A 24,641-nucleotide genomic window follows, 5' to 3' on the forward strand; every position below is an offset into this window, starting at 1 on the left:
TTTTGTATATGGATGCCTCATGTTACTAAGTTTCCGTCAGTCACATGTCCAATGTCCTTGACCTCATTTTCATGGTTCAGTGACTACTTGAAAAAAAGCTAAGATTTTTTGTAATGTTAAATTCTCTCTTATTATAAGTAATAGGATAACTATATTTGGTATGTGCGTACCTTGCAAGGTCCTCATACCCGTCAGACAATTTTCACTTGACCTCGACCTCATTTCATGGATCAGTGAACAAAGTTAAGTTTTGGTGGTCAAGTCCATATCTCAGATACTATAAGCAATAGTTCTAGTATATTCGGTGTATGGAAGGACTGTAAGGTGTACATGTCCAACTGGCAGGTGTCATCTGACGTTGACCTCATTTTCATTGTTCATTGGTCAATGTTTAGTTTACTTGGTAAATGTTAAGTTTATGTGACAGTTGTAATAAAGCTTTATATTTAGGGCTATCAACATGATATCAATGATTAGTAAAGAAGGCGAGACATTTCAGCGTGTGCACTCTCGTTTTCAACTATCTCGGGTCCAGTTGAGTAATAATGTTATCAAGATAAAGTCTATTATCTAAGAGAGGATAAAGATACCAGAGTTCAATCCAACTTACAAGTAGACAATAAACAGACAACTCTGTGGCTTAAAAAGATAAAGACTTAGCAAACTAATATCTGAAAACTATAAAATATAGACAAAACTTTAAATGGCAATCTACACATAAATCTTGTTATGCTGAAATTGTCAGTATTCATCCTTATTGCTCTTAAAAGATGATTTTTACCATGTTAATGTGTTTTTTTTTTGCCTATTATATTGAAAGTATAAGATAAGTAGAAATAACTTTAAATAGAAAATCTTATCAACAAGCTTGAAGATCTACACATAAGTCAAATTACTGAAATAGTTGGTAAATTCTTTATAGGAGTTATTGACCTTAAATTACAATTTTTACCATTTCCTTTGTAGGCGTTTTTGATTTTTATTTGAAAACTAATATTAAGTTAGAAATAATAAAAAATCTACTAGGCTGTCAATACCGGGTTTGTGAACTTATACCGCCACGTGGCGGGTGTGTTAGACTTACAAGATTGTCACTTTCTTGCTGTTCTTTCGTTTTAAAAACAATCACACGGACCCCTCAATTATTTTTTGCTATTTTTAGTTCCTTTTATTATTCATATACTTTCAATTTATAACAGTCTTTTAAAAAGCTTGTTACTTTGAATTAGAATAGCGAACAGCCTTACGACATCCCAAGAGGTCAAAAGCCATGCGATTTTATATACTAGTACATATATTCAGTGAAAAGTAAAATCACAAAAATACTGAACTCCGAGGGAAATTCAAAAAGGAATATCCCTAATCATGGCAATATAAAAAGCTCAAACGAATCGATAACAACTGTCATATTCCTGACTTGGTACAGGTATTTTCTTATGTAGAAAATGGTGGATTAAACCTGGTTTTATAGATAGCTAAACCTCTCACTTGTATGACAGTCGCATCAAATTCCATTATATTGACAACGATGCGTGAACAAAACAGACATAATAGGTAAAATTGTCAAAACAAAGGGTTATTGACAACGATGTGTGAACATAATAAACTTAATCACTATAAAAACAAACACATATGTAACAAAGAAGCACAAAAGGCATACAGACAAAGCACATTAGTAAGAACAAAAGACAAGAATACAAAAATGAAGTACTAAAGATTTTAGTGATTATGCATAATATCTGAAAAATAAGATATTCTGTATGATCCCTGATTACTAGTAAATACATTCTCTGTAACATGAATGCAGCCACATCTAGCTATTACTGAGGAACACGTCTGACATGAAACAACACAGACCCTTTTGTTTTCTCTGTAGTTAATTAATTCTGATAGTTCGATTGATCTCTATCAATATCCTTATGTTTGTATAATGATGAAAGTTAAAGCATGCAAGATTTTGTCAGGATTTGTTTAGTAAGATCTATTTGTCGACGCATACTCTGTTTTTTCCGTACCTGAAATTCCAGTGTTTATATACATTCCTTCCCCCTAAAGAAATGTACACGCTCTCAAAAAATGTATTTGCCTTTTAGTTTTCAATTTAAAATTTCATCAGCCATGATACGGCTAGCTTTTTAGAAAAGCTATTACTTGTTTACTATTTACTTTCAATATTGTCAATTGTTAATTGGTAATACTATATATCTTATATAGAGATTTGTCTCAACACAAAATAAAATAATCTTTTTTTATGTCGTTGCTATTATGAACAGTGGTTATATATATTTCTGGAAATTCTGCAACATGCAAAAGATACATGTATCTAGGTCAATGGAAAACAGTGGTTTAATGAATCATCATTTTACATCAAGGGCAAGTACACATACATTATTTTATATACATACATTTTATTTAAAAACTGACATAACTGCAAATGTTTGTATTGATTTTATCACTTGATTGATCATGTATTGTATTTTATATTTGATAGAATATAAAAACTAGAACATTTACAAGATAAAATACATTTAAAGTAACTTAGCGTGTACAATGGTTACGTACTTTGGGAAAACACTGCGACTTTTTCAAAAATTCTGTTTACAAAACGTAGATGAACGTATAAAATGAATAATTTTAGTAAAACTAACCACAATATAAGACGAACAGTACAAGAGCCAGTTAGACAATTCAGTCAGACATGGCTGTTTGATATTTTCATTGAAATGCGTACCAGGGCTGCCTCGTACGATGGGACAGTTTGGGTGGGGATGGACAAAGACTTCTTTCTCTGTATGGCTGAACATTTTTGTTTAGTAGATATTTCTTATATTTTACTTTTGAATATTGTATCAGTGTCTAGATGATTATATTCATATATCCGAATAAGAATAACATCTTATGTTATTTTTTAAAAATTCTGGAAATCAATGGTAGACAAGCTGGTATAGTGATAGTTTATGTTTTGCACATGTGTTGCACATTAAAAAAATAATGGATTTCAATATTTATAAATAAAAGTTAAATGAAATATCACAAAGGAGGAAAGCCACTTTAATAAATCATGTTGTTTTTATTTCAACAGTAGTATTGTATAACTTTTCAATTTGAAGTCTGTGTGCAGAACAGCATACATATTTATATCTATACCGTCATAATTTTTTCTCCATTAAACAATTAATCAATTTATTAACCAATGAAGTGCGCTGATGAGAACATAAAAATTACAATTTAATTATCTCTAAGAAAAATCATACAATATTTCAATTCATTTCAATGATTGAGTAGAGTTAACAGTCAACATAAATACATGTATTCAGAAAATAACTTCATATATACACTACAAACCAGTAAAAGTCTGCAATGGCCTATATCTGTACTCGACTGTACTGATTTTTACTCGACCAGTCTGAATTGGTCTGAAATTAACTTGATATTACTCGACTGTAGTCTGAACCATACATAACAGTCTTAACCTGTACTCGACTTCTACTCGACCAGTACTTAACACTTGTATACGTGTCTGAATCATACTCAACATAGTCTGAACCATGCTCGACTTAGTCTGAACCATACTCGACCAAGTCCTAACCAAACTAGACCTATGTTTTGTATCTATTTATTATATTTCATCAATTTAAGAACTGTTTTTAACCACAGATATTTCCCCTGGCTAAATTGATTTGAAATACAAATAACCACAATGTAATAATCAACACCATATTCATCAACATATACATACATCACCTTTAAAATTAAAATAAGAAAAGATGATCAAAGAATGTCATTTCTGGTCAGATATAAAAAATATCATGTAATAAATTAAATTTCCTTAAATGAATTTGTATGTACAAGATATCATAATCACATTGTTTTATGTACATACAAAATTGAACTTTCGATCATTATTCAAATTACCTAAACCTTATTTAATTTTTTTTAATTTTTAGATATATTTTATCATGTTTATGAATACTGGACAATTTTCACCATTAACTTAATATTTATCAAAGGTACCAGACTTACAATTTGATATGCCAGACGCGCGTTTCGTCTACATAAGACTCATCGCTTAAGTCTGGTATAGATAAATGGTGTCGGTCGAGTTTAAGTCATCTTGCAGTGAACAAATTTGTTTGTTTTATTAAAATATATATAAAATAGTATAAAAAGAACTAAATAAATTTAACAAAAATGACACGTTTGTTTTGTAAATCCAAGATTTTTTTTTAATTTAACCATGATGTGATAATAGAACTTCCATAGCAATCATTGATAACCTTTTAATAAAGGAAATGTGTTCCAAAGTTTCAGTAAAAATTTATTCTAATTAAATTTAGATAAGTTTTGTTAAAATTATAGACATGACATACAAGAAGCACTTAAATAAGGTTTAATTACCTCAGTACATTCAGTAATTTCAGACCTAAAAAAATGGAAAAATCAACTTGTCTAAAATTTTATTTCAAGAGTTATTTTGAATACCTCTATTATAGACCTGTTTGTAAATGAAAAGTGCAATCTTAAATACTCTTCAAAATGATTTTTTTCCATAATTTATGTACTGTTTCGTAGTGGACATTTGTCCACTACGAAACTGCTTCTAAACGCACATCTTATGGGCATTTTAATGTCTCCTATTGACATTCTATAGTTTGTTTTATTTTATATACTAGAAAGATCTCATTTTGTCTGAATTGAAGAACCATTTTTTATCGATAAAGATTAGACAGTACTTCACATATGAAGGTACAACTCATGTTACGTAGTGGACATTTTGATGAGTTTCGTAGTTGACAAAAACCGTTTCGTAGTGGACAAAATGTTTCTATGTTGATAAAAACATATTGAAAATTACATGAAACTAACCCTTGTCATTTGTTTTGCACGAATATAATTGAAAAAAGAGTAGAAAACGACTGCATGGTAGTGGTAGTGTCTATTACGAAACGTTTTTCTCCCAAACTTGTTTCGTAGTTGACCGTTACGTAGTGGACATATTCACATGTGTTTTTTTTTCACAATCCCTATATTGCAATAGTAACAAAAATGATTCTATTAATCAAAGCACATACTAAGCTGTACACTGATATTTTGTTCCTAATTTTAAAACCAGAAACTGAAGGAGATTTGACCTGTTTTGTAGTGGACATAAGAAAAAATACGGTATCACGCTGGTCCATTTGATGTGCTCATTTTTTTTGCCAACAATTTAACTGCCGTTATAAAAGCATCACTTCTATTGTAAGACCCTAATGTTTATATCCAGTCCATTTCTTGCAAACATTGATTATATAAAACTGCTTATTCGCAAATTTAATGACTTCGTTTCGTAGTGAACATTTTGTCAGGGACACACCTGCTAAAATCAAAAATCCTTTGTCAAAAACTGTTTATTAAAATATGTTGGCTCTAAACATACTTTTGAATAATTATAGAACTTATATTAAGGAAAAATAACATTAATTTCTACCTTTTTTTTTACAATATTTTAGAGTGTGAATGTTGAATTGGAGACTTGGGGACATGCCATTTTGGTTATTTTTAACCATTCAGGAATGAATATCTTATTAATCCCTCTAAAAATAGTATGTTTCTTTGCAAAAAAAAAAAAGTTAAATGTAATTAAATGTATTGAATGTACAAAAATTACTTGTAAAGATCAAAAACATTTTTTTTAAAGTGGCTGGGACAAGAATTCTCATTTTTATTGAAAAACGCCCACAGTTGTATGTATATGGACTTAATTAAAATTAATATAATAAAGAAAAATAGTTTACAATAACATATATACATTATGTACAGTTGCTTGGTAGTTTAATAAGTTGATGTGGGTCCTTCAACTGTTTGAGTCAATTGATATGCCACTTTTGAAGGATTCCAGGGTGTCAGACATACCTATTGCTTCATGTAGTGAATTCCAATCAAACATAGTGTGAGGGTAGAATGCAAATTTGTAGATATCTTTAAAACTGCCTAAATAGATGTTTCCGCCTAGTACGTCTATACGATTTTGTTAAATACGGTTAAACAATTTCAGTGATTTGTTAGCTTTTGTTACCTCATTAAGAAGATATTTAAATAACTATCGAATGTAAACATGAAACATATATAGTTTTTATTAAGGAATTTAGGAAAAATTAAGTTTTGTTTTATAAAAAACACTTGCCAAACAGGAAGCACATTAATAAGGTTATATAACCCTCAATATAGGAGTGGTTTTCTTGTAAAACTAAATCTTTTTTTTTAACAGAACTCTAAATCTTTAAAGTTAGATAATTTAACTATCTCGATTTGATAAATCTGATAAAATCAAGTAAATATGCCAAAATCTGTTTAAATATATATGTTAGACTCAGATCGACGTTCGGTGTCTAAACGACGTCCGTTCCTCAAATCGACGTCAAAATCTGACGTCACGTTCTATAATCAGTGTCCCATATTTTAACCCTCTAATCGACGTCCAATGTGAAGTTATGGATCACAAAACAGACGTCCGATCGATGGTTGGATCTCCTCTCATTGCGATGTCTAATTTCATTGAATCATTTATTTTCCAATCTTGATTTATTTTCAAATTGATCATTGTTTATGTTATCTGTATTGTTTTGTCTTTTTGTGAAGTAGATTACAGAAACTATAACTGACATATATTGGTATCAAAATAAAAGAACAAACTTCAGAAAATGACAATAAGACAAGGACCGCCATCATAGTACTATTACATGTACATGCATATTAATATTTTGGCGAAAGACGTTCATATTCTCGAACTTTCGTTTACCTTTTTCTTAATATATTTGAACGACCATTTAACTTCAAAAGGGGGTTGGGGTATAGTATTTTCCTAATAAAAAAAAATATTAATGGAAAAAAAATTGTGGTCAAGCAGATGACCAAAAAAAATATTCTCAATCCAGATTTTCCACATACCTCATAGTGTTAAATTTTGAAAAAAAAAACAATAATTTGATTGATAACATCGAAATAAATCTGGATATTCATTGTACGACAATGAGACAACAAATTAAAGACCATCGAAAGACATCTAGAGGGCAGGATACAGACTTAAGCAATTGAAAGAATAAAAACGTACGCCCATTTATTGAAAAGTATTATCATGGTTGCTTCGCATCACGGTGCGGAGCTATTAGTTTCAGTCGACATACACGCCATTTTAAAATAATTGCTTATCATATATAGATTCTGATTGATTGCTTTATGATGCGGCTGAGACATAGCAATAGCTTTTGGCTTAAATGAGATCAAGAATTACAGACTTTTCCCGTCTAAGGATAAGACATCAAATGCCGTGAAATTAACTATGTGTATTTCAGTTCCGATCAACGGTCATTAATTCATGTTCGTTTAATTATGCATATATTGCACACTGAAATTCAATATTGAAATATCAATTATTAATACGTGTTTATTTGCTTTGTTAATCTGCAATATGCACGATTTGTTTTCCTAAACAATGTTCCTATACGATGTTTACAAAAATGCATTATCTGTATTTTATAACTTCTGCCGCAATCTAGATACACCCCCAGAGAGGCACACCTCCACAGTCGTCTTTATTTGTAAATGTCTAAAATTTCAACAAGTAAAGTGAACAAATTGATATTCCAAGTCTATGACATCCATTTTATATCAATCAATATCTAAAAATACCACATTTCCAATACCAAAACAACAACTACATGCAAAGATATTACCTTAAAGTATGATAGTGCGAAGTAGTTCATAGCTTTTAGAAAGCTCAAACTAGTTTGGTCTTATATTTGTTAACAATTTTTGAGTTTTAGGTTTAACCCACTCTTTGATTAAGATGCGCTTTCACTACGACAAGCAGTGGCGGATCCAGAACTTTTTGTAAGAGGGGCGGTGACTGACCTTAGGGGGGGGGGAGCCCGCTCAAGTCACGCTTCAGTGGTTCCCTATATATTCAACCAAATTTTTCCAACAAAAGGGGGTGCCCGGGCCCCCAGCCAAAGCCCTCCCCCCCCCCCCCCCCCCGATCCGCCTATGTCAAGTCTACAAAAACGGACGTCGATTAGAGAAGACAAAAAAATGGACATTGAATTGAGAACAACAAAAAAGACGTCGATTAGAGAAACATGAAATTGGGCATCGATTTGGAATGTTATTTTATTGTGACGTCAGATTTTGACGTCGATTAGAGATCGTACGTCGATCTGAGTCTTACATATATATATATATATATATGTATATATATATATCACTATTCTTTTGTGGCTGTTGTCCTATCAGTTTAAAAGAAAATGATTTAAACAGTTAAAATTTAAAAAAAGTAGAGGTTATTAGGTCTAGTATGGTTAAGACTGGTCGAGTATAGTTCAGACAGAAAAAAATAGGTCGAGAATGGGTTAAGACTGTAAGAGTAATATCAAGTTAAATTCAATACCGATTCAGGACTGGTCGAGTAAAAATCAGAACAGCCGAGTAAAGATATAGGCCATTTCAGACTTTTACTGGTTTTATCTTTTAGGGAAACACATTGATTCGAAAATGAGTAAACAAGTACACATTGTATTCACCGTACATCCGAACCGTATTATTGTGTTTAATTTGAAACCTGACGGATATTCTGTATCTCTAATTCGAAACCTGTATATTTTTTGGGGACAACATGCTTATTCTTTTTATTTGCATGGCTTCACTTTTGTCCACTACTATTTCCTCATTTTGTAATGCAGAAATTTTCATTTCCATCGTGTCATTGGCAGGCCACCATATTCGTTTTCAAATCCGAAAAATCAAATGGTCCTGCCGACCCCTTAACACCAATCCCCCCCCCCCCCCCCCCTTAACCACACACACATCAAAAACAAATGATCGCGCCCTTACTACTCATGGCAAGAAAATTAGCATGTTTTGTAGGAAATTGGAAATGAACAATTTCCTCATCAGTAAAATGAATTTATCTTACAAAAAGAAATTATATTGCTAATGAACAATTTCCTCATCAGTAAAATGAATTTATCTTACAAATAGAAATTTTATTGCTAATGAACAATTTCCTCATCAGTAAAATGAATTTATCTTACAAAAAGAAATTATTTCGGGAATTTCTTTTTATACATTTAAACGATTGTAAAACAACTGATTGTCCTATAATTGTTTAATTTGCTTCATGTGCATACATGTAATTTGTATTAAATCTGTTTTGTAAAAACCAATTTAATAAATTTGTTCATATTCCGAATATCCCAGAAATCTTTTTTTTTGCGTACACTTAAAGAAAATGTCGAAATAAGAAGTATACACTATAGTTGAATGTGCACCTCAATCTAGACATGGTAAGAGAAGGAGCAGTTCATTTTGCAATAGTATTAACAGTATATTGTACAGGGGTATATCAAGAGTCCATTATATACCATCTCTATGATGAAAAATTGCAGGCTAGAACGGACTTGCGACATTTGAGTTAACCTTTTATACTTTCAGTGCTGTATTTTAATGGACAAGATTATTTTGTATATCGTGCTGTCTTGATTTATTAGTCCCCTACCGACGAAGAGTTATGGTCTTTGGACAGAGAAAATTCACTTAAATAATCAGTTTTCAACAGTTTTTTTCATCATGCTTGAAGATTTTGACTTGATATTTTTATGTAGTTTACACCATGACAAGTTATAGATCAAGTTAGAATTTCGTTCCATTACAATGAATTTGTAACCGGTAGGGGACTATCATGTATTGCCATGCAATACTCACAGAATGCTAGTATAGATTAATTATACTATAACGAATAAATTACTGTCGCTAAAATAAGCATTGACAACTTCACTTTCAAACAGGCATCACTAAATCCATTGTTCTCGATCTATCATTTTTTGTATACTCAGGTCCACAGATCGATACAAAGCACAAAAACAACTGACAACATCACTAAGTACACAAAGTACATATCTGAGTGTACTCGCAGTTACTATAAGTAAGTCAAAGTCAATAACAGCTACAAAAAAGATCATGTATCTAATAAATTGAGAATGGAAATGGGGAATCTGCCAAAGAGACAACAACCCAGCCAAAGAGCAGATAACAGCTGAAGGCCACCTATGGGTCTTCAACACAGATAGAAAATTCAGCACCCGAGGGAAGGCTTCAACTGGCCCCTGTGTAATAGTTCAGTGAAAATGGACGTCATACTAAATTCCATAACATATAAATGAACTAAGATTTAAAAAACACAAGACTAATAAAGAACCTCCTGACTTGGGACAGGCGCAAACATGCGGGGTTAAACATGTTTTTTGAGATCTCAACCCTCCCTCTATACCTGTAGCCCATGTAGAATATGCCAACACACAGCAATACGCACAGTAAAACTCAGTTTAAAAGAATTCCGAGTCCAATGTCAGAAAAGGTAACAAAAGAAACGAAGCAAAATGGCAATGATACATAAATTAACAATGGACTACTAGCAGTTACTGACATACCAGCTCCAGACCCCAATTAAACTGATTGAACAATTATGTATTCATTATATCAAAATCAAGCACGATATTCCTGTTATTTATCACACTATCATAAAATATACGAGAAGAACATAACCCGTATCATGCCAACAACTGGTTTTAGAATAATAGGTTTATTGTCGATGAAAAGACTAAAATATCAGTCAGTCCACATCCAAAATCTAATTGATTTAGTGTAAAAGAGAGGCAAAAGATACCAAAGGGACATTCAAATATTTACGTCATTAACTATCAGAGAAAAAAATGACATTGTGCAATTCCGAAATATAGGTATCGACAGAATGCAGGACCGTGAATGTTCGCAGGTTTACAGCAATAATATTTAGTTTTGTTTAAGTTTGTCAATTGCACTACCAATACTAAATTGTATATAATCAATATTTACATGTATTGAATGATTGCATATTGTAGAAAGTAATCAGTTTTATGGCGCCTTTCATTTTGATAGTTATTTTCCTTGAAATAATAATAAAATGTTAAATTAGATTTTGGCCCCGCCGTAGTAGAGTGAGCATTAAGTTTTACCCTTGTCCATCTGTACGTCCATACGTTCGTCCGTACGTCCCAAAATTGGTTTCCGTTCTCTTACTTGGTTTCCGTTCTCTTACTTTAGTTTGCCTCAACCAAATGTTATGAAAGTTACACACAATGCTTTTTACCACAAAACTCATACCAAGTTTGAATTTTGGTGGTTTCACTTTTACCGTTCTAGAGTTATGCCCCTTTACAACTAGAAAAATTGAGGGATTTTTCGTTTCCGTTTGCCTCAACCAAATGTTATGAAACTTATACACATCAATGCTTATTACCACAAAACATGATCAAGTTTGAATTGTAATGGTGCCACCTATACTGTTCTAGAGTAACGCTAATTTATAATGGAAAAATTGTTGAATTTTTGGTTTCTCTTCTCTAAATTTAGTTTGCCTCAACTACATGTAAATGATATGAAACATATACACAATGCTTATTACCAAAAAAACTCAGATCAAGTACAAATTTGGGTAGCATCACTTTTACAGTTCCTGATTTATGTCCTTTTTACAACTTTAAATGCAAGCAGTGGCATCATCTGTGTTCCATGGTCACCTTTCCTATTTTTTTAAATATAATCTCTCATTAAAAAATGTTAAAACTTCATATTTGTAAGTTGTTTCAACCATGGTTTTACGTGTATATCTGTTTGCTGAAAAGAATTCTAAATGTATATTTTCGGCTCTCCCTCGACACCATTTGCGAGTATGGTCTTGAGAAACGATGATAGTCCGTCGGAAGGGGACGATAAATGGCTGACCTGTGTTAAGAGAGAGCCATATCTCTTGCACGTAAAAGACACCCTTGTAGATTTCGAAAAAGAGTAGGCTAATGCCGCTACAAGGCAGCACTCGCACCCGCAAAGTGGAGAGGGATTAATATAAGTTGCAATAACTTCTTTCCCAATCCACTATAAATAAATATACTGTTTGCTAAAGTATGAATTATTCGAAATCCTAAGGATTTTCTTATTCCAGGCATAGATTACCTTAGCCCTTTTTGGCACAACTTTTTTGAAATTTGTGTCCTCAATGCTCTTCAACGTTATACTTCTTTGGCTTTCTCACTATTTTGATCTGAGCGTCCCTTATGAGTCTTATTAAGACGAAACGCGCGTCTGGCGTATCGAATTATGCGCCTGGTACCTTTGATAACCATTTACACCACTGGTTCGATGCTACTACTAGTGGACGTTTCACCAGCCTAGTAGTCAGCACTTCAGTGTCGACATAAAAATCAATTATATGGTAATTTTTATAAATTTGCTGTATGCTAAGTATGAATTATTCGAAATACTACGGATTTTCTTATCCCAGGCATAGATTACCTTAGCCGTATTTGGCACAACTTTTTGGAATTTTGGGTCCACAATGCTCTTCAACTTTATACGTCTTTGGCTTTCTAACTATTTTGATCTGAGCGTCGCTTATGAGTCTCATGAAGACGAAACGCGCGTCTGGCGTATCAAATTATACGCCTTGTACCTTTGATAACTATTTACACCACTGGGTCGACGCATGCCACTTCTGATGGACGTTTCGTTCTCAATGATATCAGTGGCCTAGTAGTCAGCACTTCGGTGTTGACATGAAAAACAATTATATGGGCATTTTTATAAATTTGCTGTTTGCTAAAGTATGAATTATTCGAAATACTAAGGATTTTGTTATCCTAGGCATAGATTATCTTGGCCGAAATTGGCACATTTTTTGGGAATTTTGGGTCCTCAATGCTCTTCAACTTTGTATTTGTTTGGCTTTCTAACTATTTTGATATGAAGGTCACTTGTGAGTGTTATGTAGCATTAATGTAGTCTTATACGTGCGTCTGGCTTTTCAAATTATAAGCCTCGTACCTTTGATAAATATTATATATAAAAAAAAGAAGATGTGGTATGATTGCCAATGAGACAACTCTTTACAAGAGACCACAGAACACAGAAATTAACAACTATAGTTCACCGTACGGCCTTTAAACAATGATCAAAGCCCATACCGCGTAGCCTGCTTTAAAAGACCCCGAAATGACATATGTTAAACAATTCGAACGAGAACACTAACGGCCTAAATTATGTACAAAAAAATGAACGAAAAACAAATATGCAACACATCAACACCGACAACCACTGAATTACAGGCTCCTGATTTTTTTTCAGTAATGCAATGTCTCTGGCTCTTTACTGAGACATTATCATGGAGGCAGACATTTGTTTTTGTCGTTTAATAAATAAACTCTTGACTTTTTGACTAAGCTATCCTTTAATAAAAAAAAGAGAATATTTGAAAATACGCATGATCAGATTAATAAAGGGTAATTGAAATATACTTTATAGAATTGACAATTAAAACCGTTTTCGTTTTTAGCGTAGACAGCTAAAAGATGGCTACAGTAATTGAGATAGACGAACAACGATCAGTTGAAAGAAAGGAGGTTCCGAATGGCAAGAAGTTCCACGTGTTTATATCCTACAGCGAAAGTGACAGATTGTGGGTCAGAACAGTAATACAACACTTACAAAATGAATTTTAAATGTTTCGAACATTCAGCGGATTTTATTCCAGGAATGAAAATAACGGAAAATATAGAATATGCTATGATCAACTCGGCGAAAACAGTGTTTATTTTAACACAGGAGTATAATAAGAGTTACTGGTGTCAATATGAAGTAGAATTCGCTATATTGAAGTTGTTAGCTGAAATGAAAGAAAATGTCATAATTCCTGTATTAAAGGAGGAATGTGAGATACCTGGCTATCTGCGACCGTTTACCTACATAAACGGCATGGGAGATATGAATGTCTGGCTTCCTAAGCTTGCATTAGCCATTGAAGCGGAAGGTATTCTGTCTTACACTTTCACCTTAAATACATGACCCTGATTGTCTTTTTTGCAAAATCATCAATATGTCAAAAAAGTGTTACATTAAGCAATGATGCTAATTGGAATATCCATACGGATAATATTATTTTATTGTACTTAAACATATAAAAATGATTAGGAAACCTAAATATAGGTGAAAGGAGAAAAAATAGAAAACAAAATAAAAATTGTAGGAAAAGATCATCCATTATAGCTGTTTAGCTATGTTATGTCTTATATTGTAGTCAATGGCTGATATACATGTCACTATAAAGGACATGGTTGTATCTAGAATTCCGAAGATCCCTAGCAAATGACATTTTCTGGAGTGTTCAAGTAAACAATAACGCATAATTCAAATGGAGCCCAACCCTATTTTAAGATATTCAATAAAGTTTCAGATAGATAAGTCATCCTATGTAAAGGATAATGTACAAATGGAGACGTCAATTAAAATAGGACACATTTCCAAATGGATACTTTAATATAGGATAAATGTCCACAACTGAGACCTCTGTATTGAACAAAAGTCCAAATGGATACTTTAATATAGGATAAATGTCCACAACTGAGACCTCTGTATTGAACAAATGTCCAAATGGATACTTAAATATAGGACAAATGTCCAAAACTGAGACCTATGTATTGGACAAATGTCCAAATGGAGACTTCAATATAGGACAAATGTCCAAATGAAGACTCCAGTATAATACATATGTCAAAGCGAATATTCTACTAACATTTGTTTGGAGTAAACACTTTTCAAAAAGCGCACGGTTAAAAGTTGGATGTTCATATGGAATGCTTCATATAGACCATTGAATTTAACATGTTTAATGCAACATTCCCTAAAAAAATATGTGCATACTTTTAAGGATGAAATCTCTGAGGAAGAAAATCCTCAATAAAGGTCAAAATTACGAAAAAATCTCCAGAAAGGACAAGTAACAGTTGGTATTTTTTTTATGTTAAATGTTAAAAGGATCGATTTACCTAGTGCGGTCTCAGATTGACGGGAATAGTTCTGGACCCATATTCAAAACAAAATATTCTCATGTACTAAACAGTTGTAAAAATAGTTTTCTTTTTTGTCATACGATTTTTTATTTATCCTTTGCAGGGCAAGAATATAACCACGAATTGTCATTAAATCGGGTGAGAGATGCAGGTAAGCTAGTAAATTACAAATTGGTCGATGAAAGAGAGGTGTCATTCAAACTCACATGTCGCAATAAACTGACAACGCCATGGCTTAAAAGATAATGACAACAGTACACAAAACACAACATAGGAAACCATAGACTGAGCAACACGAACCCTACCAAAAACAGGGGTGATCTCAGGCCCACATGTGTCAACCGTCGAGTTCGTCATTTTAGAACAAACCCAGTGATAAGGTCAAATCGCCAGGTAACACAGGGGACAAATGGGACGGAATTTTAGTTGAGACAATTGGAACATATTCATTTTCATCTGCGAAGTGAATATTGCATAACTGTGAACCAATCGTGATGGTTTCTGCAACATTTACAAAGGGAATATTTGAAATTCACCACTGGAAACTCTTGTTTGAATAGCTTCCTTGTGTGCAGCAACACTCTATTTATAAAATCATGATAGGATATACAAGCCTTTGAATATCGTATTAACTACGAGATATATACTCCGTAAGCAGGTGCTGCTGGAATATTTCTACATACAAATTGGCAGTTCGCAATTGGGAAGCTGAAATCATCTCTTTTGTTTTCAACATACCATCATTGTCAATTTAAAGATGTAACTAATATAACTTACATTGCCATCAAATATTTATAATTGAGAATTCTCTAATCTTAGATCCTGGTCATTCATATTGTCTTTAGATGCTTTCTTTCAAATTTAAAATAATCATTAGGAAAGCAACTCATCGTGAATTTCTATCAGCAACCATTATAGATGAGACAAAAGTCAGCGACGGTATATAAAAAAAAAAACAAGAACTCAATTCAATTTACTGATAAAGACGTTTCAACTAATTTTTTGACCTTGTCATACATACTAATATTATGATTTATTTTACATATTTTGTAATATATAATCTTTTAAGACGATTGTGTATTGAAGTAAGGAAATGTAATCCAAACCATCTTACATGAACCTTATTTGCATGTAAATGATTTTAAATCAATCATCTTTGCGACTTCAATATTCTAATTGAACTGAAACATATATTTATATATGTGTTAAAGTTCAAGGAATATTACACGACTTGAGTAGTAAAAAGAGCCGGAGGATACCAATAGGTCATACGAAATAATTAGTCATGGCATATAACGAAAAAACACTGCATCATTAAACCAGCATAAAACTGGTTGAGATCTTAGGTATTTTTGAAGTGTATTCGGTGATTAGTCTTCTTGGAACCACAGGTTAAATTGTTTACAAAGGTAACGGAAGCTTATACATTTATTTTAAACTAGGAGATATATACTTCAAATAAAGGCGCTAATGGAACATTGTAACATAGGAAGCATCCCTTTTGTGGTAAGGTTTTGTCCTCAACCGAACCTCACTGACAATTTCTAGATGTTTGTCGAGATATGAGGCAGACTAAATTTATCTGTGGTATCCATTATTTTAAGCTTGATGGAATAAACGCGTGCATCAAACTCATAGCTTGGAAATACTTAGAGTGCCTGGCTTAAACAAGATCATATCGTTATCTACCTTGGTCATTCTATTCTTTGGTAACAATGTTGACCTAAAACTTTCAATCAGTCCGGATTTTGATAGGCAATTCCATTATTTTTCAAGTAGTTTATGTAATGGGAAGTCAATAAAAACACTATCAAGCAATAGAGCACGTGAAAAACAACTGCCATACTCCTTGGTACATACATTTTCCGAAGAAAATGGTGAGTTAACCCGGGTTTTTACCTTACCTCGCATTTGATCATTTTGGACCGTGAAGTTTTGGGGGTGATGGTCCTAACCGTTTAGGAATTAGTGTCCAAAAAGGGGTACAAAACAAGTATTTTTCAAGTTTCATGACAATAACCTGTGAATAAGTATTTTGATTGCTCTGCAATTTTCCCACAAGGTTCAATACCGCAAGTATCAGTTTTTGGGGTTATTGCCTTAACCGTTCAGGAATTAGGGGCCAAAAAGGAACCAAACAAGCAATTTTCTACTTTTCAGACAATAGCTTGTGTTTAAGTGTATGGATGTCTCTTAAATTGTACCAAATTTTGCAAAAAGAAATATTCAAAAATACTTTTTTGAAAGGGAAAAAGGGGGAGGGTCAATATTTTTCCTCAGGATTTAAGAAATTATCAATTTTCACAAAATATAAATTTGGGGTCACAATTTATTTTGCTTATTCTTTCTATATAGTCTGAAAAAAGATTTACTAAGTATTGTGCAACAGCACAGTTTATAACACAACAGCAAGAAATCTTCAATTGAAAGGTTATTCAAATCATATAACCAATTTCGAACCTGTATCAAGCTTGAATAGTGTGTTCATTTTTGCCCTAAATGTTCAGTGTTGGACCTCTGGGTCGTATCCAGCTGCGCTCGGCAAATAATTTTATTTTATTTTCACTATTTTTTAATTTTTTTCTGTTAAAACGACCTCACAGTCTTTACATCTTTTTTTTAAATACGTGAAAAGGTCAATGAAAATCAAAGATATAAACGCGGAAAACTCGTTTTTATTACAAAAAAATACACAATAATATACAAAATAAGAAGAATGAAAAAACTAAAGAATAGGGACAATTAAAAGAGGAAACATAGATTCGAACCTAAACCCGTAGTATCAACTTCTAACTTGGTTCTATAAATCATGGATCTTAACCTCGCGGCTACATACTTATACTATATGACTGTCTATAACGTATGTATAAAGGTGTCAGACCACTAATTAAAAAATCCTATCTGTTCAACCAAATTTTGCAATTTTCACAGCCAAAAATAACCCCTGGTTTTCTTGAAATCTTAAATTAGAATACCATGGAGCGCATTAATCCTGAATTTTTAATGCAAACTGATAGACAAGTGTATTTTGGCTCAAAATGGTCTAAACATATTTCTCTTTCACCAAAAATTTCATTTCTGCAAATTTGTTGGTATGTTTAAGTAAACAATGACATCAATAGCACTATTTTGTGTCAGAGTAGGGCTACTTTTACATACGTTATAAATTGGAGGGAGTAATTGATGGTCTGACACCTAAAGGTGTGTTTTTTGTACCGATGTGTATCATATGTTCATTTCTATACAAATATAATAGAAATCCAAATGTAAGCCATTGGTAGCCGAGAGGTTTCGTCGATGTGTTGATGTCAGTCACACATACAAATTTCAAGGAGAGGTTCGATTTCAAGAGAAGGCATATACAAGTTTCAAAATTTAATGACAAGCTTTAAATTAATACCATAAATGAACCGAAATCAGTAAAGTGGCCAATTCAAACTTAATGAAATTAGGCACACAATGGAAACAATTGAATATACTTTGTTGAGTCCATTTCAGCGACAGATCTAGGAAGAGTTGATTCTAGAAAAAAAAATCCACGGTAAATGAATAAGCTGACGTCAAAACAATGGTTATTATGAATAAGGAAATAACACAGTTGCAGTCAGAATCTTTTGACTGAAACTGTCATACAAGTGAGAGGTTTAGTTAGCTATGAAGAGGGAAATATCACAGCTGCAGTCAGGATCTTTCGACTGCGACTGTCATACAAGTGAGAGATTTTGCTAGCTATAAAAGCAGGTTCAATCCACCATTTTTCACATAGGAAAATGCCTGTACCAAGTCAGGAATATGACAATTGTAATCAAATCGTTTGATGTGTTTGAGCTTTTGATTTTGCCATTTGATTAGGAACTTTCCGTTTTGAATTTTCCTCGGGTTTCAGTGTTTTTGTGATTTTACTTACGACTTTAAGTCGTCAATACCTTAATTCTGAAAAAAACAAACTTTCCTGTTGAAAAGTTAGTTGCAATTGCTTTAGTATGGGTATAAGTTAGTCATGAATTGGTGAATTTGGTTAAATGAAATTAACGAAATTGTCTATGACTGATTTTTAGCTATTTCAGTCAGATCATATAATATAGAATATTAACCAAATAACTTAAAAACAATAAACATGGTATCAATCACATACTATGCAATGAACATATATCTAATGAAAATGAATTAATCCTGTTTGTATAACATTAAATATTTATTTACTTACAGTGAACCGAAATAGGAACCTAGATCTTCTTCATCAGGAGAAAAGTCATTTCAGTTGTAGAGGACCGGTTTTCAGGTGGAAGTATGTCCCAGAATCACTAAGTATACCACCAATGAAGGTAATAATTGCTTATTGTATGGTGATTATATTTAAAACAGAAGTGTGTTCGTTGCTAATGATATAGGTTATTGATGATTTTCGTACTCTTCTACATTACATGTGTATGCCCCGCTGCTAGGCGAAGGGGACATAAAGATTTCCCTTGGTCGTCCGTCCTTACGTCTGTTCCAAAAGTATTTTCACATCTTATGAGAAGCTTGAGCGGGGGCATTCGTGTCCTTAGAAACAATCGTCTCTTTTATTATATGTCCTTAGAAACAATCGTCTCTTTTATTATATGCTGAATATTCCTACTTCACTGATTTGTCAAAGTCAATTTAACAAAAATTTGATAAAGCTCCGTAAGAAAGTAATTTCGTTTGAAACATAAAAGAACAGTAAAAATGAGGAAAATTAAATACTTTATTCTTTAATTTTTTTCTCCAAAAGTTGAATCAATCTATAGATCATTCCTGGATGAAAATAAAAATATCAAATAGGGCAAATGATTTCAGAATACAAAGTCAGATATATGACAACATTTCTAGAAGGATCTGAGGCTTTGTAAAGATTACTTTAAATCGTGTTGATGATTATTTGCATTACATCATCAGTTCGTAAGGTACTCCGAGACGGGAAAATGATTTATTATTTAAACGGGTAAAAAGTTATAATGTGTCTGATCGCACAGATTATGCAAATTGATATGGTTATACGCTATAAAATCTGTCCATTATGGGATTATTAGTCGGCTATGCCTCTATGATGTCACCCTGTCTGTCTATCCGTTCGTTGGTAAGCACATATATGTATGTATGACGTTTCAAACATGACTCAACTTATTTTCATATTTTATAAACTATGTTGAAGGTATCTTTCGATAAGACAAAAATGAGGCAATTCTTAATATTTTTCATATCCCAAACTTCGGGTAACATTTCTGTTATGGTAAGATTTCTACACAAGTTCATACATCAGTATATGTAATGTTCCAAGTTGGTCCTCAGTGTCAGGTGTCAAAAAAATGAATAAATGAAAAAAGGGGGAATTTGCATGATTCCAGTTGTTCAAACAATAAAAGAAAAAGTGGTAGTAATGATGTTGAATTGTTTAAAAAAAGATATAAAGGTATGAAATACCTTTTCAAATTGTTTCCTTGTGTGAAATGTTGTGTAGTTTTCACATCGATAATAATAAAAGAAATTATACATAAATATTCACCAATGATAGTGTTCTCATCTAATGTTAAATTTGCATCTTACCACAGGTTAGCTCTGAGCTGTATAACGCTATCATCAAGACAATTTCCTCAAAACATCTGGTACTTGGAAGGCATTGCAGAAATATCTGGTGGCCTGTGATCTGCTGCGTATTAACCATTGTCCTCCCTTCATTAGCTATTGGAATTGTATTGTGTTTTGGAGACATCGGTGATAAAAATATGAAGATAATGATAATTTCTATCATGTTTTTAATCCCTGCTGTAGCATTGCTGTGGTTGGCTGGGTGTGGCTGTTCGGAATATTGGGTAATAAGTTGTCAAACTGATTTCAGATCTTGTTCTCATATACCCACCTCCGACATCATTATGAAAATTAGCATTCGGCTGCGAGCAGTAGTATCATGTCATCACAACAAGTATAGCTACACTTGAAAATTGAACAAATTTGAAATGATGCATGAATATTCCGAATATCTAATGCTTTTTGTAAAGGATCAATAGTAGGGGTTTAGACACGAAAATTCCCCCAACATTTGACATTAAGTTCAAAATTCAAGGAAACATCATGCGTGTCAAATGATGATACATGTTTAAACAGGACAAGCAAATGTCTTCAAAAACTACGATTTGACCAACAGGTAGACCTGCAGTTCAAGATCTATGTCATTTAAATGGTATGATCATTCGCGACATACATGCAGTCTAATTAGTTTTTTTTCACTTTCATACGAAATGTCGTAAGTCTGTGACGAAATGTAAACAAGTTATTGCTCGGACAAAGTTAAAGAATACGAAAAGAAAACAATAAGAAATCTTACCCAATGATACCGACACTCTTTTGCCGGAGTGACTATTATCATAAAACATGATGAAAAATGAAAAGCTTTGTATTACATGAAACTCATACGTATGATACAAAGCACGCAAAAAGAACAACAAAAACACAAACGACACAAAGTACTCACAGTTACTGAAGCTAGTTCGAAGCTTTTGACAACTAACAAAAACGTCATGTACGATTGAAATATCAATAAGTACCGATCCAAAATCATATGGACTTAGCGTCAAAATGTTAAAATTTAGGTAACTATGAATGTTCATAGGTTTATAGCAATTTAATTTAGTTGGGTTTAAACTGTTGATACAAAAATAAATATTTATACCGATAAAACAATATTCAAAGATCTAATTACAGTGTTGAATTGGTAACCTTTTATAAAATGTTAATTTGTGAATCGATAATTATAAAAATAAGAAGATGTGGTATGATTGCCAATGAGACAACTATCGATATCAACCAGACAAAATGAAATAAAACTATAAATCACCGTGAGACCTTCTACACTTCTTGCATGAGCAAAACCTATTCCGCAAAGTCAGCTTTAAAAGTCCCCGAAATGACAAATGTACAACAATTCAGATGAAAACACTAACGACCTGATGTACAAAATAATGAATGCAGATAATTATGATATACAGTATATGTCTATCAGGATAGAATCTAAATTCACGGTTGCGATAAACATCACCGTTAAGATAAGAATGTGCTATCCCGTTAGTAATATATTTCTACAGGTGCAGCAAAACTTCCAAACCAATCTTTGTATCTTTAAAAAATGTACTAAAGGTTTAAAGTAATTTGTGGTGTCGAAATCATTGACTTATATTTTACCAGTTATACATAGATTACGTTCATTATAATCCAAAACGTCTCTATAAACCCGGGCAGTTGGAATATATATAAATATAATGATTAAAAAAATTGTGATAGCTAATGACAATATTTGCTAAAACAAAAGATATAAACAATATAAATAAGTTTGTTGAATAATGCAAAAGCTCATTACAATTTATGAATATTTATGATGTTTATATTAATAAATTATAAAATAAGTTTAACAAAACATGGACGTATTTAAAATTAAAATTAAGAAACTTAGCGATATCAAAAAATGTAAATGTAAGTGATTATCTGTCTAAAGCGTGTTTATTGAAGATGTCTCAAAAATGTATCCCAGCAAATTGATGAATTTGTCAGCTTAGAAGGCATTATATATAAATATACATACTTTTTAAAACTACTAGATTTGAACAATTAAGATTAAATAATTGTCCCTTTTTCTGGTATTTCATTGTTCATTAAAACATAGATCAAAGAAAGCTAATATACTGAGTAATAAAAAATACACGTGTCAAATTTAGTCCAGTTCTGCTATATAAAGTTGTGCAACATTAGTTGGTTCATAAGACTGTAAATCAGAATTGTAGTTAGCAGACTGATTAATGAATACTCCTTTTTAATTTTGTCGTACATGTTTCTGTAGAGTTTTCCATGTAAAACTGAAATATATCTAGATATAGTTGTTCGGCCATAAATTGTGATTCGTTATATAGATGTTGTGAAGGAGAAATTTTACAGCTTAATCATCTCTTCATACTACCAGTATGAATATCTAGCTTATTTACTATTTCAAATTAGAAAACAAGGCTTTACATGAGTACAACAGTTTCATTTCAGTCAGATTTGTTTAAAACGACTATTTGATTTAATAGGACAACATTTTTTATATTATTGTGTGAAAGTGTTTTGTTTTATAGTAGAAAAGTCAAAAGTGTCAACCGAATTAAAAGGACCATCAAAAGCACGTAGTTTATCTAAATCCTCCACCGATTTTTCTAATAATAAAATTGTTAATTTCACTATTTTCATATGATTTTTACAAATGTTATATAATGAATGATAAGTTATTTGATAGTAGTTATGGAACTTATTAAAAGCGCTTAAGGATAAGTTGTTGATAACTTACATTAGGCCGAGATGAAACTCTATTTTTCGGTTTTTTTTTATGTGTAGGTAACTAATTCATAACGGGGACCTTCAAATCCAGACGTCCAGAGGAGGCATTGAGTTGAGATCTGGTAATGATATGATTGTTTACTATGTGACTCTCTGTGGAGCACATGAACCTGAATGTATTCTAAAGAACTTCCGTGAAGTATTTTTGTCATACCACATCAAGTCGTTATCAGCTTTTCTTCTATTTATGTTTAGAAATTGCTTCTTTATTAGGTATGTTTTTGGTGCAACAACTATTACTTATTAAAGAGAGACGGAAGATTTCAGAGGTTTAATCCACCATTTTCTACATAAGAAAATGCCTGTACCAAGTCAGGAATATGACAGTTGTTATCCATTCGTTTGATGTGTTTGAGCTTTTGATTTTGCCATTTGACTAGATACTTTCCTTTTTGAATTTTCCTCGGAGTTCATTATTTTTGTGATTTTACTTCAAACTCAAGTAGAAAATAAATCTAAAGGCTATGCAACCCAGACCCCACCAAAAACTGGTGATGATCTCATGTGCTCCGGAAGGGTAAGTATATTCTGCTCCATATGTTGCACCCATCGTGTTGCTCACGTTAGTACAAACCTGGTAATAAGTCTAATTCTTTTTTTAAGCGGTGTTTCCAATTGATGGATTTAGGTTCACGATATTTCGGGCCTTTGAATAACATATTTCGCAAAAAAGTATCATTGACAAGATTATATATGAATGGGGAGCTAGCACATTTACAATCACGTGTTTGTGATGGAAAATTATGGTTGCAATTAGTTTGGTATATGTATAAATAATGATTGGTACATATATGGCCGTTGGGAATCTTTTTCTTTTGTGGAACCTGTTCGAAAGAAATATCTTTCAAATATAGGCAACAGTAGTATGCCAGTGTCTGTTTAGAAATTTGATTTACAGACATTTGGGTTAAACTTTCCACAAATGCATAGATTCCCATCGACAACATACATACTTAAACCTCAAGACTTGACACCGTTTTTACAGAGTCGTAATGACTAATTGCCTTTTTACTAGAAATATATATATAACTAATTAACGGTGTTTCGGGATTTTTTAGCTAAGTTCTATTTTAGCAAGGGTCCCTTCTCAAAAGTCTCCCTATTTAAAAGTCTTGTTTTTGCTAGGTGCTCTTTTAAATTTTTACTGCGTTTATACGCAATGATAGGCATCTGTTTAAATATTGTTTTACAATATTCATCTGTTTGCAAAATTTGCCAATGTTTCTTAAGAGCTCTGTTAAGATTTATAACTGTGGGGTTATATTTAGTTACTAGTGTAAGTGGAATTTCCCTTTTTCTAAAATTATCTGACAGAGTACTGCATCGTTTAATCTTGCTTTTGAT

General features: G+C 32.3%; 1 protein-coding gene across 3 annotated transcripts in view; it reads left to right on the forward strand.

The window, feature by feature from the left end:
* The first annotated feature begins 9,870 nt into the window (after positions 1-9,870).
* The window catches only part of LOC127725377 (uncharacterized), a 39,565-nt gene continuing 24,794 nt past the window's right edge, over positions 9,871-24,641 (forward strand). For 2 of the 3 annotated variants that reach the window (XM_052232311.1, XM_052232309.1), the window contains exons 1-5: positions 9,871-9,958; positions 13,400-13,873; positions 15,016-15,063; positions 19,122-19,237; positions 20,486-20,746. In XM_052232311.1, coding sequence (XP_052088271.1) covers positions 13,555-13,873; positions 15,016-15,063; positions 19,122-19,237; positions 20,486-20,746 — 744 coding nt within the window. In that variant the 5' untranslated portion in view covers positions 9,871-9,958; positions 13,400-13,554. The remainder of the gene's footprint in view (positions 9,959-13,399; positions 13,874-15,015; positions 15,064-19,121; positions 19,238-20,485; positions 20,747-24,641) is intronic. The other variant, XM_052232310.1, reaches the window with a different exon arrangement.

Source organism: Mytilus californianus, unplaced genomic scaffold, assembly GCF_021869535.1.
Source record: "Mytilus californianus isolate M0D057914Y unplaced genomic scaffold, xbMytCali1.0.p SCAF_15, whole genome shotgun sequence".
Classification (NCBI taxonomy): domain Eukaryota; kingdom Metazoa; phylum Mollusca; class Bivalvia; order Mytilida; family Mytilidae; genus Mytilus; species Mytilus californianus.